The 18,253-nt window shown below is 38.5% G+C and overlaps 1 protein-coding gene across 4 annotated transcripts in view; it reads right to left on the minus strand.

Annotated features, from left to right (window-relative positions):
- Positions 1-18,253, minus strand: part of JPH1 (junctophilin 1) — an 83,704-nt gene that overhangs the window by 3,270 nt on the left and 62,181 nt on the right. For all 4 annotated transcript variants that reach the window (XM_065627354.1, XM_065627353.1, XM_065627352.1 and 1 more), the window contains exon 4: positions 7,510-8,171. In XM_065627354.1, the coding sequence (XP_065483426.1) occupies positions 7,510-8,171 (662 nt within the window). The remainder of the gene's footprint in view (positions 1-7,509; positions 8,172-18,253) is intronic.

Below are 18,253 nucleotides of genomic sequence, written 5' to 3' on the forward strand. Positions count from 1 at the left end.
CTCTTTCCCTTCCTAGTTAGAGCTAAACTTGGTTAGAAAATTTAATCATTACATAATCTTAGTCTTTCTGCAAAGCCAGAGAACAAAGATTTTAATTGTTTTCAGCAATTCTGGATAACTTTTTTAAACATGGGTGCTTTCTAATGAGCAACTTGAAATTATGTCCTGATCAGATGGAAATTCTCAATTCTTCTCTTCTTCTCGTAGCATATTTGGTTTACTACAACATATTTTCACAAAGATTTGCATACACTTAAAATATAAGGTGCACATTTACTGTGAGTAGAAACAGAAAAGCCCTTCAATCAGATGATACTTCCCTACATCACAAAAAACCTCACCAAAAAATAGCTGGAAAAAACTATCTTCCAAGCTCCATAAGGGTCACTGGCTTGCATAAGAAGGTATATATTTCGTTAGAAATGACACAGTTTTTTTCACTTTCCACATGAGGCATGCCTTGCAGAAGTTAATTATGCTTCATGACAATGCTAACATTAGCTGTATAATTTCTGGAATGCTAAGGTGTAAGAACTTGCTATTATTAATCTGCTGCAGCAGTGTACCTGGGAAGCTACTGAATAGCACTTGTGTCATTATTATATCACATGCTCTCATCCTGAAACAGTCTCATTAAATGCTTTCTACCAGAACACTCCTTTACACAGTAGTTAAGATGGCAGGCCAGATGTGAACTGCTACGTTCTTGAATAAGTCACAAAATATGCTATGCCAAGTACCCCTTAAAACTCTGGGGCGTCTAAACGCCGTCAGCAGCTTGATCATAAGGGCCATAAAGTCCCCTTGGCACCTATTCAGAGGTACCTTGTTCACAGGCTGAGGAATTAGGCGTTCAAGTCCAAACCATGATTGCGACTATCAGGATGCTAGTTACATGTTGCCATAGTGGTAACGGTATCAGCAGTCACCTTCGCATTTTACTTAATGGCAGAATGTCTAAAATATTCACTAGGAAATAGAAGACTAGGTTTAATGTCACTTTAGTGAAAGGGATTTTGAATAACAAGTTCCCACTTACCAGTGGTATGTTTTAACCATCAGGTCACAGAACAGAAGTGGAACCACGTTCCTTCCTTCTTACTGGAAATGAGCCACTATGTGCCAAAGAATATGAGACACTCGGTGACAGAGAACAGGCACAAAAGGAAAGCATGACTCCAGATATGGCTATGTTTCTGACCACAGCACTGTAAACAACCTCGCTGTAGAGGTGCATAACTCAAGGTTAATGTCTTCTTTCTCTTCCTGGTGTGGACACAATTGTGCTAGCTTGGGTACTTCTGTGCTTTTCTACTGCCAAGGAAATCCAAGCTCCCATCAGGATTCCCACCAAATGCTTTTGGCAGTTGTGAGATTTATGCATGAAAGCCATATTGGAAGGCTTGGAGCAATAAAACATGGTTTATTTGAAACAACAGCTACTTCGAGAATATCTCAGTTTTGCTGTCTTGGAAAGTGAGTGTTAACACCCTTAGAGTGAATTTGATGACTTGTTTTGCAAAAAAATCCCTTGAATCTCATGACAAAGAAGAATAGTACATACATGCTAATGTTACATAGCTCTCTACAGAAAGTGCAATTACACTATTAATTTCCGCTAAGACTTGGATTCAGCATCTTTCTCTCTGGTGCTGAGACACTGGAACAGGTTGCCCAGAGAAGTTGTGGATGCCCCATCCCTGGAAGTATTCAAAGTCAGGTTGAGCAACCTGATCTAGTGGAAGGCATCCCTGCCCATGGCAGGGGGGATGGACTAGATGATCTTTAATGAACCCAAACCATTCTATGATTCTATGAGTCTAATTGGGACTCCCTGTGTGACCAAAACCAGGTCAATAGTTCCTTTATAGTTTGGGATCTCACAAAAAGATTTCACAGTTACCCTGCACCAGGAATTGCAAAGAACTATGAAGGAGTTCATTGCCTAATACCATTTGGGATCTGGCTGTCTAATACTTTGCATATTTGAAAATAACATCCTAGGAAATCAAGTTGATTCACTACTATTGAAGAAAAATTTGGACCTATGAGGACTTCACAGGAGCCAGGAACTCATTCATTACCTGAAATATATCCTGAAACAGCATCCTGATAGCTGCAGGACAGCTTTTGGCTGAATGGCAAGTTGGGACTGCAGCTCAAACAGCAACTCGGTATCATTAGCCAGAGTCTTAAAGAATTAGGCTTGGTGGAGAGGAGGGGATTCTCTACTGACACATTGGTCAGTCAGATTAGGCATAACAATGTCACCACAATATCAGATAAACTAGGCTAAAAACCCTAGGGGTTATGGTCTGAATCGAGATATCTTGTCTAAAAAGACAGAAAAAAGTGACACCTTAAGAACTGGGTTGCTGATTTTCTATGAAGATCAAAGAAAAATGTTATTTGTTTAGGATAATAAGTCTGTGTTTTATACAACAAAGAAAATCCCATTTCCTTTGGCCTGCTATGTGCGTTTTGTTTCCTCTTCTGATAACTGCAACTTTCAGCCCAAAGCAGAATTTCCTGATACACTAAAAAATGATCAAACAATATTTGTGGAGCACACGGTTATTATGCAATAAACTACTACCTGTTTTGTAGACACATATGAGATGCTTATTTAATGCTTTAAGACAAATACCATAAATAAGACTTTAGTGTCCTGCAAGGGCTTAAAATAGCAAAAGCCAAAATTAGTCTGAACAGTTCAAGAGTGATTAGAACAGGTGCACTAAAGAAGCTGTAGTAGAAAAACTCCAGTCCTGCTTGAAAACTGCCCTTTCAGCTTCTAGTAAGTCAGACACTTATGTAGTTAAAAATATAACCATACGATTAGTTTTCATTTGGGGAGGGAAGAAAGTTATTTTCCTAAAAGGTAGTACCAGGAAGTATTAAGACTAGTTTTGTAATCCCATTGCATTAGGAATGTCCATTATATATAGCAAAAAGTTCTTGCTCAGAGTTTTTTTTAGGATCAGGCGAAATAGTGATCTATTTTTTTCTAACATCACGGTAGTTATATCCCTTACTAACTGGATATTAAGGGAACAAAGAGATGAGAGTAAAACACACTGGGTAACATTCACCAAAATGCAATGATTTCAGATACAGGAAAAAACCAGGTGAAACACTCTGTGTGGCTTAAAAATGTTTACCAAGAAAACCAAAAAATGATGATACAGTAGAACATTTGTGCCTGGGCTTGTACCTGACCTAGGGAAACACATGTCAAGCAAATCAAATGTGTATTCATGAGCTACAGTATAATGGTACTTTTTGCAATTCAATTCTACTTTTTACCCAAATCCAAGGCAATCTCAAATTAGCTCACATTCAAGGTGGGCTCGGGGCAGGCAGGCTGATACTGGGGCTGGAGGCTGCTAACGAGCAATTCGAAACAACAGTTAGTATCGGTTTGTGGTCAAGTGTCTCTGTGCACACTTCACACTGTGATAAACACAAGATAATTTGAAGGTGCCTAATGCTCAGTGAAAAAAAGCATGATTGACCTCTCACTAGAGTAAATGACTGCATACAGGCAGCTATTTTGGAGCAGCTGATGAACAGTGACTTTGCCGTAGCGTTTTATGCATGTTTTTACCTTGATAAAACGATGACAGAGTCCTATGGTTCTGAAGTTATTCTAAACTTTGATTTTTGAACATCAGATAATACATATACACAGAAACACATTTATATACTTGATGTGCAGTGTGCTGATATTTTTCAAGTGTCATGCCAGAAACAGGGATACTTAGAGAATCGTACTGTTCCCGTAACTAACTTAGTGAACAGACGATATTCAGTGACATTCTTAAGGATGTAACAGATTCACAGCAAATATGAAATATTAATTTTATTATTAAAACAGCTACTGCAGACTTCTGTGTAAATAAGGTTGTTTAAAGTTCTTAATCCAAATTAAAGTTTATATTTCATTCAGATGTGAGAAGTGGCTTTGATTTAGATACAGGAAAGGAAGAACTGAAAAATCTTACATCCCATATCTGTGTTCTTAATGCTTTCTCACTGAAAATCTGGAAAAAGCATAGCACAGTTTTATACAGCACTTTCGGATAAACTAATGAAAAGTGCTCCATAAATGTTATAGACTCATTCTGTATCTCCAAACCACGTTTCCTCATTATCTTTTCATGAGAGTGAGAGTTTCTTTTCTCTTTATATTTCTTAACAAATATGTTTTTAAACTTTTATGGAAGATCTAAAGCAGACTTACTTTGAAACCACAACAAAATCATTTGTCAGGATGACTACAAGGCAATTGCAATGACTGATTAAAAAAAACCCCAAAAAACAAACCACAACCCATTGCAGCCCTAGAATTCTGAGGTCTCTCAACATTCATAAGTGTTCGGGATAAAGAGCAGCACAGTAATCTGCCTTCTCAGTAACTGTGCACTCTTAGGTTAGTCACTGTGTAACGCCAGCACACTGTTCAACTCAGTCCAGAAACACTGCAAAACCAGCTACTGTTTTTCTGAAGCTGACAGGTGATACTGAGAATTAAAAAGAAAGGTTTCCAGGCAGCATTAACAGTCATTCTGTACTACATCAGTTTGCTAGGCCAGTAGGCTACTCCTTTCTGCTTTAATTGCCTTAGGATTTTTACTCATTTCAACATTTTAAAGAAGTGAACACGTCAGAAATTTATAAGGCCAAATACAGAGACACATATGGAAGACATCTTTGTAAAAAATACAAACATCTACATATATCTTAAACCACCATTATATTAAAAATGAGTTCCTAAACTCTACTCTCCTTCTTTCCTGAAATGCTGATAATAAGAATAATGCAATTAGTGTGCTCCAAATGTAGCAGAGGGACAGTCCCTAGCTGATCTGTAATATCAAGAAACAAAGAGTAGCTAACGTACAATATCTCGTCACTCTTCCACCTTTCCTGGTAACAGGCTATAGGTTTACAATCCTTATACTGATTATTCTAGAAGGTCAATAAACTGCTGTTTAGGTGCCCTATTAGTTTCTTAAAATGAAGACTCCCTCAGCTCCAAAACATTATTTGATTTGGACAGAACATAGGAAAAATAGGGAGTATTTCTAGCCACTTATTTTCACTAGAGCTGAACAAAAAAAAAAAAAATCAATTCAGGCTAAAATTCTGTGCAAGCTCATTCAACATTTGCAAGCCTGACAGCTTGGTGTTACCCTACATAGGAGTCATATCTGAGAGATTTGAAAGGTTAAAGGGCTGATATCAGCTGTAATACAGCTTTGCAGATTACAAAACACTACGAACATCTACTTTGATCTGCACAAAACAGAATATAAGCTTTCTGCTGAACTAGAGAATATCATCTTGGCAAAATGCTCATTATCAAGCTATTCAGTGATGGCTCCAAAAACTCAGCACCTGAAAACTGACGCAGCATTTAAAAAATATCATTAAAAGCAACTTCAAACAAGACTTTTATCGCAATCTGTCCAGCTGTTTGATCTTCTTACACATTTGTGTGTTAGCCTGAGAAAATATTTTATAAAGTGTACTTACGGAAAGTGATTTGATGTGTCACGTTTTTTTTTCCTTGAATCTTTCATTGTAAGGCATGTTTTAAACATTCCTGCAGCTCTTCGTGGGACTTTCCCTTAAGGTTTTTTTCATTTTAAATCCCTGATTTAGGGACACTGTGTTTTATTTCAGAAGTGGTTGCACCAATGCCAAAACCAGATAAAACAGACTCCCATGTACTCTTGCTTAATCTTTCCTGTTGATAAATCTAAGGATTATATTAACATCTCTGAACAACAGCAGCAGACTGTGAGCTCATGCTCAGTTGTCTCTCTTGTTCCACCAGCCTTTTCCAGTTCTGATCCTGTATGGCCAGGCTCCGTAAACTGTCTCTCAATATATGAACTTACATTTTGCTGTGCTGCATGAGGATAATTATACTTACATCTTTCTTAGCAGGTGATTTGCATTAGCTTGTATCAGTGATCCACTGTCCTCATTATTTATCAGCTCCCTGATCTGCGTGTCTTCTGTAAACTTTATGGGTAATGATTTTATGTCCTCTCCCATGTGACTAATAAGAATGTTCATAAACTAGAGCAGCAGAATTAATCCAAGAATGATCTCACCAGAATAATACCAAATTACTAATGTTTTTCAAATTATTTTTTGAGAACCGACAGTCAGCTTTTAAAAAAAATATTTTAATGTGACATCTAGCCTTTGCATTACTCTGGCTTCCTTGTCAGAATAAATAACTGTGTAAATGCAAAACAAGTGACCTTCTTGACTGAGGACATGATTGCTCTGTCACACCTGAAGATGTCAAGCTTTTTTGACAAAATCTTCTACAATGCATGTTGGTTGGAAATTCTTACACCTCTTTATTTTTAAATTCTTAATTAATGAAGTCTGGTGTCAATTATTCAACTGTTTTGCCTGAGATCAGTGCTAGGCTATCTGGATCTCATTAAATAGGTCATTCTGTTTATCCCATCTAAATAATGACACACTGGGTTTTTTTGTGGGTTTTTTTTGTTTGTTTGTTTTTTCCTACGAGGGTACCAAAAATGTTTCAAAGAAACAATGCTTATATGAAAAAAAAGAAATAGTATGACAATTATTTAGAGCTCTTCATTCACTAAAGGTTAACTTTAGGATCTACAACTAACATTTTCCTCAGTTTCTCTTGGCCCAGAAATAATTTTATCACAATCAGAGATTCTGAATTCCACAACCTGGCTTCGTCTTCTAACATGGAATAGAAATGCTATTAGTCATCTCTCCTTTTCTGCATAACTATTGATAGTTCTATTATTTCTACATAATAATGAGATTCAGATTCACAGTGATCTGAATGTATAGTTTTAAAACTCCTCCATTTCCTGACAAAGAAGAAAGTCAACTTTTCATGTCACTATAAAATGCAAGCATTGTTAGAAGTTTGCATTTTAAAACAGTCTATATTTTGATGCAAAATTGCCTGGTTTTAGAGCATACAATCAAGACAGAGAAGACAATGAAAATGGAGATGGTCTGGACTGGGTCAGACCACAGGCCAGCATCCTGTCTCCAACAGTTGTCAAAAGTAGATGTTTAAGAAAGAGAAGGAGTATAACTGCCAGTACTGCCCACAGAAGTACCAGGAACACTGTTTTGTTTTGGGGAAAAAAGATACATGTACATCTGCAAATATGTATCTATATGCACACAAAACACATATATACATACACATCGTAACACAATTCTGTATTTATGGATGCAATAGGGCTTCATGTTTCAAAATTCTGTCAGTATCTGGCTATCAAGTACCCCTTCCTAGCTTTTGAAAAGGATAATACAAAAGACTGGAATATTTGTTCCTTGCTCCAGTCTGGTGTAGTGGGTTCTAGCTAGCAGACTGTATCCAGACGAAGATTTGACAGAAACGAGCTTTGCCTTTCCTTAGGTTGCAAAGCTCAGCATTAGGAGCAAAAGGGCAGAGAAAGTGAAAAGGTTTCTTGCAGTACTCACCGAGCTGTTTCCTACTTCTTTTTCCACTGCTGAATGTGACTCGTAATTAGCTGGGTTCTTTGGTGCAGTAAATTCCGCCTTCTTAATTTTTGTGTCAGGTTTGTTTTCTTTGGCATCTGGCTTACCCCCAGATCTAGCAGGACTTGGCTTCTGTGAGGGTGGTATCTGTGCAAGTGTTGATGGTGATGGGTTGACATACTCATCTTCTTCCCTGAGCTCCTGTGGAAGCACTGGTGGATTCACTTTTACATAATAACCGTGGTAGTGATCATGCAGCTCCCCATTCTCTCTGCTGATGGGATTGTGATGGGCCGAAAACTTTGGCTGGTGTTTCACAGCTACATCCTCCTTCATTGGTGCTTTTGAATACAAAGGCTTGTTGATTGTGGGTGTTATATTCTCAGCGGCCGAAAGCTTTTTTTCTTGACTGAGTCTTGCCCCAGAAGTGTAGGTTTGCCTTTTCAGTTGTTTTGATGGAGAAGACTCAGAAGAAAGAGGAGGACTATGCCTTGGACTTGTCTCTGGGGTTCTAGGGGGTGTAGTACCTTTTCGATAAAAGTGAGGTGACTCTTTTGGGGTAGGTGGTTTTTCCTGAACTTTTTCTTCAGATTTTTCTTTCACCTCCACTCCTTCTTGAAATTTTTGTTTGATATAATCAGGACCTGAAAAATAGTGTAACAGAAATATTATGATTAAAACAAAACAAAGACTTCACAGTAAGACTATTGCATTGGGATATCTGACTAGAGTGCCTTGCTAAAATGCTGGCAGGGATGGGTGTTACCAAAAATTCACTGACATCCATAGTGATTTACTCTAAATCACTCAGTGGCTGAAGTTACTGTATTTTTTGGTAGTTGTTGGGACTACTTGCTGATTTGGTTCAGTCACTTTACAACTTCAGCTTTGTAAAGGGTCATAAGACATAGAACGTCTCTGAGTGAAGTCTGAGGGACTAAAGACTGGCTTACTTTACATATTTATCATTCTTTTTTAAGAGGCAGGTTTTGCTTAATTACCCTAATCTATTTAACTTATATCCTCATGACCATAGTATCTGTTTATCATAGAAGTATATAACAGTCAGAATGAGACGTTTCTTCTGTGCTTCTAACCTATGGGAAATAGGGCCTGAATAATGTTTTTTACCTTTGTGCGGATGTTAGCTTGTCTTATACACATATATACATGCCTTGAAGTCTCACGTGCTGATTTTTGTCTTGCCATAAGAAAACACAGGTTAACCAATTTAGTTGGTAACACACTTCTGCTTAGAAGCTAGGAAGACAAATTCCTAGGCAAACACTTACAGAACAGCCAGCAAGAAGAATACCCTTCTCCCAAATCCCAGGTAAACCTAACTGACCATATTAATCACTAGGACTCACTTATCAAGGTGAATTTCTATGCAGCTGTTTTATATGAAGACAAGCTGGCTGAGATGCTTTGCTCCAGGTTTTGGTTGTCTGATTTAACAGTTAATGCTAAGACTTGAGCAAACACTCTGTTGAAGAAACAAAATTGCTGTAAATCTGTCTGTATTGTGAGCAGAGTGTTCTATTTTTCTTCCTGGAGGCCACATCCCAGATTCCAGGATCAGGTCCTGTAAGAAGTCAGAAGCTGTGGAGCTCTGTTAACAAAGAACTACAATGATCCTTCTGTATGTTCAGCGAAGACTTCTGCCAAATAAATTGCAACTGTTTCTCCACTTCTATCTTTGCTAGAACTGCTACTTTCCTTTGATTTTTTTTTCTTCTGTGAGGCTTATCTGTGTTTTATGTCAGAGAGAAATTCTGTGCACAGGGAAGGTCTGCAAACATTTTTCTGCTTTTGAGTTTATAGGATGCTCTAGCTGTGTTAGGCAGATACAGTCTTTTTACAGATGCCAGAAGCATATGCATCACTACACAGCACTGAGATGAGAGGAAGGAAGGAAGAGCAGCATGAAGTTTTTTGAAGTTACTGAGTCATCTGGTAAGTAAGCATTGCTGAGGAGAAATACTCAGCATGAAATCTCCTTTAAGCAGTAGAATGACAATGTTTTTGGCATCTCTGAAAACCAGAGGTGGAAATACGGAGTTGTTGAGAAAGAAGGCTGGACGTAGACAAGTCAGGATTTGTTCTCAATGACGTTTGAGGAGGAAGCTTTGAGAAGTTAAGCATGCACAGAGGGAGAAGACTAGAGGCTTGGTTCTTACGGCTTTTTATAGTCTTCCTGGTAAAAGCGAAAGGTAGCACAAGACAAACTAAAAGTTGCCACCTATAAAGTCACAGTTACAATCACCGTTCATGAAATTATCTGTCATGTAGGGGATTTCCTTCCATCTTTGCTGAGATGCATAAGGTAATGCTGAGGTTTTTTAAATGCATAAGCTTTGGTTTTCTTCTCTTTTCACATGGAATATAATTAGGGACATAAAAGGAAAAGGCTGGCTAAAAGACTCTGCCTAATATTAAAGCCCAAGCCACAGAGCTGTCAAATTGCAATGATTATTTATTATGGACACATCTACATTCACATTGCTCCTTATGACTGCTGTGGTGAGAGCATCCCAATTGGAATACCCTCTCTTCAGCCTTACAATGGTGCTCAAATGGCACCTGTTCTGCTCGTGACCTATCTAGAAAATTCACGTCCTGTGACAACTCTTCACTGCCCAACATATGTAAAGATATGACTTTTCCTAATACCCGACATCACTTGATGGACTGCAGGCACTTTCATAAGGAACACATCTGTGCCTCAGAAATGTCATCCCTGTCCACTGATTTCTTTGACCAATGAAAAGCCTCCCAAGGCTGACCAGAGGGACTCTCACTCTTCCCAAGACCTCCAAACTGTGTTGGAATTTCTGAAACAAGAAGGGAATCAGGTCTTGGCTGCGCACGTCTCCACAAGAGATTGGTACAGTGAAAACAAAAAAAAAACTTAAACCAAAACAAAAATGCCATCTTTAACTGAAGGTCTCCAAAGATGTTAACTGTTCACATGCTAACAATTTTGTATTTTTACTGGGTATTTGGCAATGTTTCATGCCAGGTGACACTGAGCCCCACTGGAGAGGGCTGTAGCCATCTGCATCCAAGTCTGAGGGTGTCTGACCAGCCACTCAACAATTGGCTTAACATAACACAGCAGCCCTCCCTCCCACCCCTCAGTACATCACATATGGCTATCAGAGATACATCCCTTGCCTCCAGCCTTGCCAGGCAAATCTTTCCAACACTCAAATTCTTGGCTCTGTGCTGAAGTTAGCTCTGGAGATTGTCCAAGAACTTTTTTTATGTCTGTTCACTGTATTCAGTACAATCAGCTTATGCACCTGTCTGAACCACTGGCTCCAAGCAGCAAGAACACAGTTCCTGCTCTCTTCTTAGGACAAAGAATAGTTGTCAGGACTTACCTTGCCCCCTTCATTAAAGGCATTATCTTACACTACAGCAGAACCAAGAAGTGTTGTCTAACCAAAGATAAGCTTTCTTGGTGGATGAACCTGGGTGTTTCCTTATGGTGACATGCTGGGCATGCTACCGCCTGTTCAAAATTGATGCACCTGTGCTGGCTGAAGGTCATCATGGGGTGGTTTTGGCTCCCACAGCCGCTGTGATGCCAGTAGCTGGATGGCACCATTAAAGTGTGAGTTAGCTAGTATTTGCAGGGAGTAGCTTCTGAAAGTCCAAGGACTGAGTGAATGTGTGGGATGAAGAGTCTCGTATCACCTGCTGTCTGCTTGAACAGCATTTCACTGGTGGCTGTGGGGTGGGGGAAGCTTTGTTTTGCTTGCAGACACAGTAATAGTTTTTCTAAATCTAGAATTTCTTGTGGAGCTCTTGTGTAAGCCCCTGGAAGGGCTCCAGTAAGCGATGTGACAGCATGGCCAGCCCTGTAAATGAGAAAAGAAGGGCGTCCTGGTTCTGCCACAGCATTTTTAGAGTGGTGACAGCCACATGTTTCCCCTATGGCCTAGTGAGGTGTATGTATTGGCAGCATGGGGCTGTATCAGGATTGTGGCTCAAGCAGTGTCAGAAAATGTCATCTTGCAGGACAGAGTAAAAGCAGCCAGTGTTTCTCAAGAAGGCTAGTAAGAGACTTTGTGCCTTATCAGCTCGGGATGAAATCTGAAGCTTGAGAGGGATTGCAGAATGCACCTAGGGTAGCGAGGAAAAAAGTTTGGATATGTATTTATATATACAAGATTCAGGTCATACTCCTGCCTATTCCATCTAACCACTTTCACTGACTTAGGCCTCTTTGAGAAAGAGAAAAAATGAGGATAGGGAAAGAGGTGGAACTGAAAGAGGATGAGTTCAGGAGGTCCCAAAGGCACCAGGATTCCTTACAGTAGAGCTGGTGATCCTTCAAGGAGCAGTTCTGAACTCCATAGTCAGTATGCATAACTGAGAAACCTGCCATAAATCTCATTTCCACAATTTAATGAGCTTTTGCCTCATATTAGTAAAAGGATTTCTATATTCTCAAAATTCTTAAGTTAATACATCTTGTTACTGGTAAAAAGGACTTCTAGTAACGTATCAACAAAACAAAAAATCCTGATGTTTTGTGGCAGGACTGCAGGACAATGCATTTTCAAGTAATCCAAGAACACTTCTGTAGTTTTCTAATACTATACAGTAGTTAGTAATTTAAAGAATTAAATGAATTAAAATAAAGTTGAATTAAAAATAGTACTATGTAAACTGAAATACAGTATATTCTAGTACATTTTAGTTCTACGTAGCACTGTTTTATTTAATGGTTAATCCACTGTATCCCAATCATTTGCAACTTTCCATGTACTCCTGTACGACCTTGGTCACATTACAATGTCTTAGTCCATCTGTAAAAAGGAAATATGCATGACACTCAGGTTTAAAAGCTTTTCTCTGAATCAAAATTATTTAAGACAGGGAATTCTGTTGATATCAACAATTTCCACAGGAAACATCTTCACAGTGCCAGATGCATTCCTAATTACAGGGAATGCTGTGAGAAACTCCACTAGGACTCTGCTAGAAAATCCACCCTCCAGGAGCAGCAAAAAAGTTTTGGGAGAGGAGGTTTCTCTGAGCTAAACCTGAGACACAATGCAATGCACATGACAGCTTCTCACTGTAATATGACAGAGGATGCCTAGTCCTGCCGCTCTGGACTCTATGTGACTGAAGCAGGTTCTTATAGGACCCTATAGGTAAGCGCAACCTATAGGACTCCAGCAGCCTTGTCGCCTGGATGTCTCCAGCCCCTGTGGTGGATCGGTACTCCCAGTTGTAAACTGGTTGGCTGCTGCGCAAGAGGTGAGGATCCTCCTTCCCCTTCTCCCCCTCCAGTTTGTGAAGGCCCAGCTACAACCTTTAAATCTGTCGAAAGTGATTTGGATGGAAGGCACTGTAATTATATGCCTTGTGCAAAAACGCTAATTTGGGAATTACATGGCATTACCAATGAGACCATGCTTAATTAGGTCATCATAACTTGCAAAACTATATTTAAAACCTAGAGGTTGATGTGTTCTTTACTGTAGAGGCTGGTTTTGTTCTTCAGACATGTCCTCTCTGTTTTTCAGAGGAAAGTAAAAAACATGGCAAAACCACCTTTTTAATATATGGAAATAGCATTTAGGCTCTTAATCTATGCAATTTTTCCATTAAAATATATAATAATAATAGTGATAATAGCAATAGTAATAATGATAATAATGAGACAGCTTCTCCTTAAGAAAAAAATCCCTAACTTTAGCAATAATTTTAAAAACATCTTATAATTTTTTCATGATACTTCTTCTCTTCTTTTGTCCCCACAGCCTTATCATTCTTACATTTCAGGAAAAGCAAACATTTAATATTACAATTTTATTAGTCTTTTGAAAGAAAAAAAAGATTGCAATGACAGTAATGCAGGCTCTAGAATATAATATTTACAGAGCATAACATTTAAAGTACTGCTGATGCTGAAATGATGTTATTAAATGTCAAGGTACATTAGAAGTGATTATTAGGTAAGCATGTGCTTATTTCTGCTTTTTAAACTAGAGTAGACATTATGTGATGTAACCTAACTACATTTAGTGCTACATAAGGAGTTAAATATACAGTGCTATATAAAGAGTAACCCAGGTAACAAATGACATTATAATTTTGTGATTACAGGAAAATCTATGTTTCACTTATAGATATATTCCACCCACGAAGCAGACACTTCACTCCCTAATTTTGTTTACACATATGCATTGTCAGTCGAAAGACTTAGTCTTCACTGCCAGGTTTACCCATTGTTTGGGGGTAATGAGGACACAATCAAAGCTATTTGTTCAATCAGGACACTGCAGTCTAAATGCAAACCTTGCAAGATTGGAAGCCCCTTTTTACTAAAATACTGAACATTTCTATAAAAAAGAGAGAATTACTACTCTGAACAGTTGACAATCTATAAATACAATACAAAAGACAGCAAAAAGATTATACCAATAGCCTGCTTTACAGATGCGGGAGCTAAACTGAAGGGAAATCATGACCCAAACCACATGCTTCCTCTGAATAATCTCTCTGAATTCAGTGGTCAGTTGTCAATAAAACACTGTAATGCTCAAAGCTTTGCTAAGGCTTTGGTAAAGTGATAGCCTGAAGTTGCACAGGAAGCCTTTGTCAAAACTAGGAACAGTGTAAGTTTTCTGAGTAATCAAAAGCCAACACAGCACTTTGGCCGTAAGTTTGTGACGTATCTTCTTCAAGGTCATCTTCCTGGAGAAGCTGAGAACTGTCTGAATCAGGATTCAAAGATCCAGAGAAGGAAATAGTATATGACAAGGACGTTTCTTACTGCATGTTATATCCAGGGCATCATACTGCCGAAGCAAAAGTCTTTCATGTTTAAATGCCCTGTACTAAAAAAGGGAAATATATAGTTTGGTGTTGGTACTAGAGGTTGCTATTCACTGTTTGAGAAATGAGCCAGCGAAAACCATCTGTTTTTTTTTCTTCTCACGTGATCAATGGTTTTCTAAAGTATCACTGTTGGCAACAATATCTATGCTCTCATAATAAGATTTACTTGCTACTCTGATGATCATTAATACAACTTGGAAAGCCTGGTGATCCATTAAAGGATCAATTAATATAGGATCTTTCCTGCAAGCATCTAAAATGCTCATATGGTAGGATTTTTCAGGATAGGACATCTATAATAATTCCTCAGCATTCGGGATGGTAACTGTAGGTGAAGGAAATAGAAATAATCATTTATCAGTCTGCTAAAAGAAGTGATTCAATGAGTCATTACAAAACTGTAAATAACTATATTAAGTAAATTTTAGAAAGACAGGGTTTTTTATTACTGCTTCATTGTGGAGATGTGTGTGGGGGGAAAGAACTATAATTAATGTCATTAGTACTTCCTCTGCTTTATTCTTATTTTTCTGAAGGTTGTAATGGTAACAGGAGAAAAAAAAGCTCTTACCTGTTAGGCTGCTGGCTTGAATCCAGCCCAAATGAATGGAGGGAGGGCTGGGCAATGTCATGTGTAAAATGTTGATGAATTCAGCAGAGCAGAGCTATGCTTATGGTTTTAGTAATGTTTGGCAGCCCTGTCTGCCATCTTGGCAGACTGAACTGGGACTGAATGGAGCTGGAAATCCAAGATTTAGGATTATAGCCATAAAAAAACGGATGGGATATAATAAAAGGTGCTTAAAGAGGCACGAGACTCCGAGAGATCATTTCTGCGTGACTTATACATGGTAATTTAAGAGGTTATCACCCCAGGTGTCTGCAGTATCCTTCTAACAGATACAGTGCCCCAGCAATAGCACATGGAACGATGCAGCTGCCTCATGGTTGGGCCAATGTGCAGCAAGGTGTGTAAGATTTGTGGCCTCCAGACAGTCAGTGGGCACCTGACTTGATTGCCAAGTTGGATTTCCCAAGAAAGAAATGCCCTACTCCTAGTGATGCATATATATGTTATTAAATAATTCCTTAATTCAAAATGACATATGTAGGCCCTGTTGCCCGTTTTTGGCTGCATCTAAAGTTGGTTATGCCAGCTGGAGTAATGGCTCTCCTTAACTGCACTTGAGAATGCTTTACACAAAAAAATAACACATTTGCTAAAGTTTAAAAATAAAGCTTGTCACAGAAGAGAGAGAAGAATTGAAATGGAAGGGATTGTTGACACTGCCTGTTGAGATTTACAAGATGCCTGCTTTAACTTTCAGCCTCTGATAGCAACTGCATTTTGGTGATGTCTGATCAGCATTTTAAAGGCTAGTAAGCAGCTTCCCTGGCAAAGAACAAATCAAAAATCTTGCCCGGATTAATTTTTAAGTTCCATTTGGCTGCCTTACAATACTTGGTTTTTTTGGTTGGACTTACTACCAGTAACATAGAAGTAACCATGGCTGCCTAGGAAAGCAAACTATAAGGTGGGTTGCACTAGATGATCTCCAGAGGTCTCTTCCAACCCCAACCATTCTGTGATTCTGTGTAAAAGTGAGGGAGAAGACTGCATGCTTTGCATAATCAAAAAAATATCCTGAAATACACGGTGTTTCAAAAAGGTGGACCTTATTTCACTAGTTACAGTGATTTCAAGTTGAGTCTATCTTTTTGAAACACCCTCTATAATGTTTACTATTTGGGATGATTTGTAATCTTTCTTGATTCACTTTCACTACCAACTCTGCGTTTTCTTCTCCTCTCCCCTTGATAATACGTTTACTTTGCTGAAATTTTCTCCAGCTTAGACTTCTGGGGCTCTCAAGCTGTTGTTAACATTGCTGTTTCCTCAAGTACTACTCCTGGTAGTCTTTCCTCTCCTACTGCACTGGAGGCAACACTGAAACTACCATGTGCCAACGGTTTCTCACGCATTAGATCCATGAGCGTCAGGGAGAATGATGCCTACATGTATTTATTTTATGGAGCTGTTGTGATTTGACCTGGCAGCCTGCTGTCCTTCAAACCATGTACTACCAACGTGACCTAAAAATATAATACAAAGATAGCACAAAATATGATATTACGTTATTGCCATAACCTGACAAAGTCACATCATCATTCAGCGATGCAGAAGTCAGAATATGCAAATCTTTCACCTAGAAGTAACTTTAAAAGGTAGAATCACTGAATGCAAGGAGGTTTTCATGCAGCCTTAAATGCAACCTGCTATTCTTGCTAAGTAGAGATAAGCACCTACAATAGGCAATCACTGGTGGAAATTGCTTACTAAGCGTCTTGTGTAGAAGAACCTCAGACAAATCCTTGTATCTCAACTGCTTTCTTTATCTTTGCTCAGGAAGCAGTTTTGTGCAGGATCACAAACAACTTCCAAGTAGTTTTGCTACAATAACCATCTACCATCTTTAAAGTATCTGCCAGTGCTTTATTTTCCTGGTTTTGACATCAATGAAAATGACAGGGCCTTCTCAAAACCCACATCAAACACTCCCTGTAATGGACTCGACAAAGATCAAGAGTGCTGAGTTATTTATTTACCAGCCACACATACAAGGACATGCACACACTTTGGCCAAACCCAAGGCTAGTTCTTATCCCTCTATGTTAACTCAGCTCTGCTGTTTACACAGCACAAGAGAGCTATTGAACAGCCTATTTTACTGCTAGTCTCTCTGCATTTCACAGGTATTAGCTGAAAAGTATACAGCATTATGTTGTCTCACAATGTTGTAGAAACTTCTTAAAAATATTAAAATATCTGCTCAAGCTGACGGACGGCAATGACAACAGAAAAGGAAACGGACTTCCACCAAACAATCCAAATCTCATGCAACATCACAAACTCATCAGTCTAGCAGTAGGATGATGAAACACAGATATTATATTAATGCAGTTCCTATCTGTATAAAACCCAGACTGCCTCTTCTCTCCCTTCCTATCAGTCCCTACTAATCTGAAATAGGAGTTTTTCCATTATTATCACATCTGAGTATAATACATAAACAGTATTTTTGTATTGTGCATTTTTGTGTTCCCTGATAAATAGTTAAGGATAAAATAATTGCTAAAAGTAGGATTTTCTTCCTCAAAAGGTTTCTAAGTGCATCATTATGAAGCAGACATTTACACACTGAAGGATCTGAAGGCAGGAAAGAAGAGACTAATGAATCTCAAAAACTGCCTGCAGTCAGCATTAAATAAGAACAATGTATTTATTCTGACTGTAAATCCAATCTTTGCTCCATTTCTGTGACTGCTTTAGTAGGTGACTAAAGCAGCTGTGACATTTATAAAACAGGGTACAAAATTCACAATTATATCTCCATAGTAGATTGCAGCGTGTAGGCCCTTATACTTTTGGATTCATTACCACCAGAAAAATTTAACAGATTTATCCTTCCTGACAAACTGCTCTATGAGTGCTGCGCAGCTCTAACACCTCACTGGGACATCAGCTTACAGACACAGAAGTTGCTCGTGACCAGTATCTTAATTAAGGATTTCTTTACTTACCAAACTCTCTGTTGATGAATTCTAACAGGACTTCAAAATAATTGAGAAGATTATGTGGTGTTGGCATATGACTCCTGTATATAGGACAGGATTCATTTTCCCAGGCTAGGTATAATAATACACATACATTGTATTTAATGTGAAGGCTCCCAGCTAAATAATATATGTACTATAATCTACTTGAATACTTCTGAGTCTGCAGGCTGTTTAGTGTGAGATAACTGAGAAGGTTAAGTTTTTAGCTTTTTCACAGAAAATGCAGAGCTTACTTTACTTCAGC

Source organism: Caloenas nicobarica, chromosome 2 (assembly GCF_036013445.1).
Source record: "Caloenas nicobarica isolate bCalNic1 chromosome 2, bCalNic1.hap1, whole genome shotgun sequence".
Taxonomy (NCBI): Eukaryota; Metazoa; Chordata; class Aves; order Columbiformes; family Columbidae; genus Caloenas; species Caloenas nicobarica.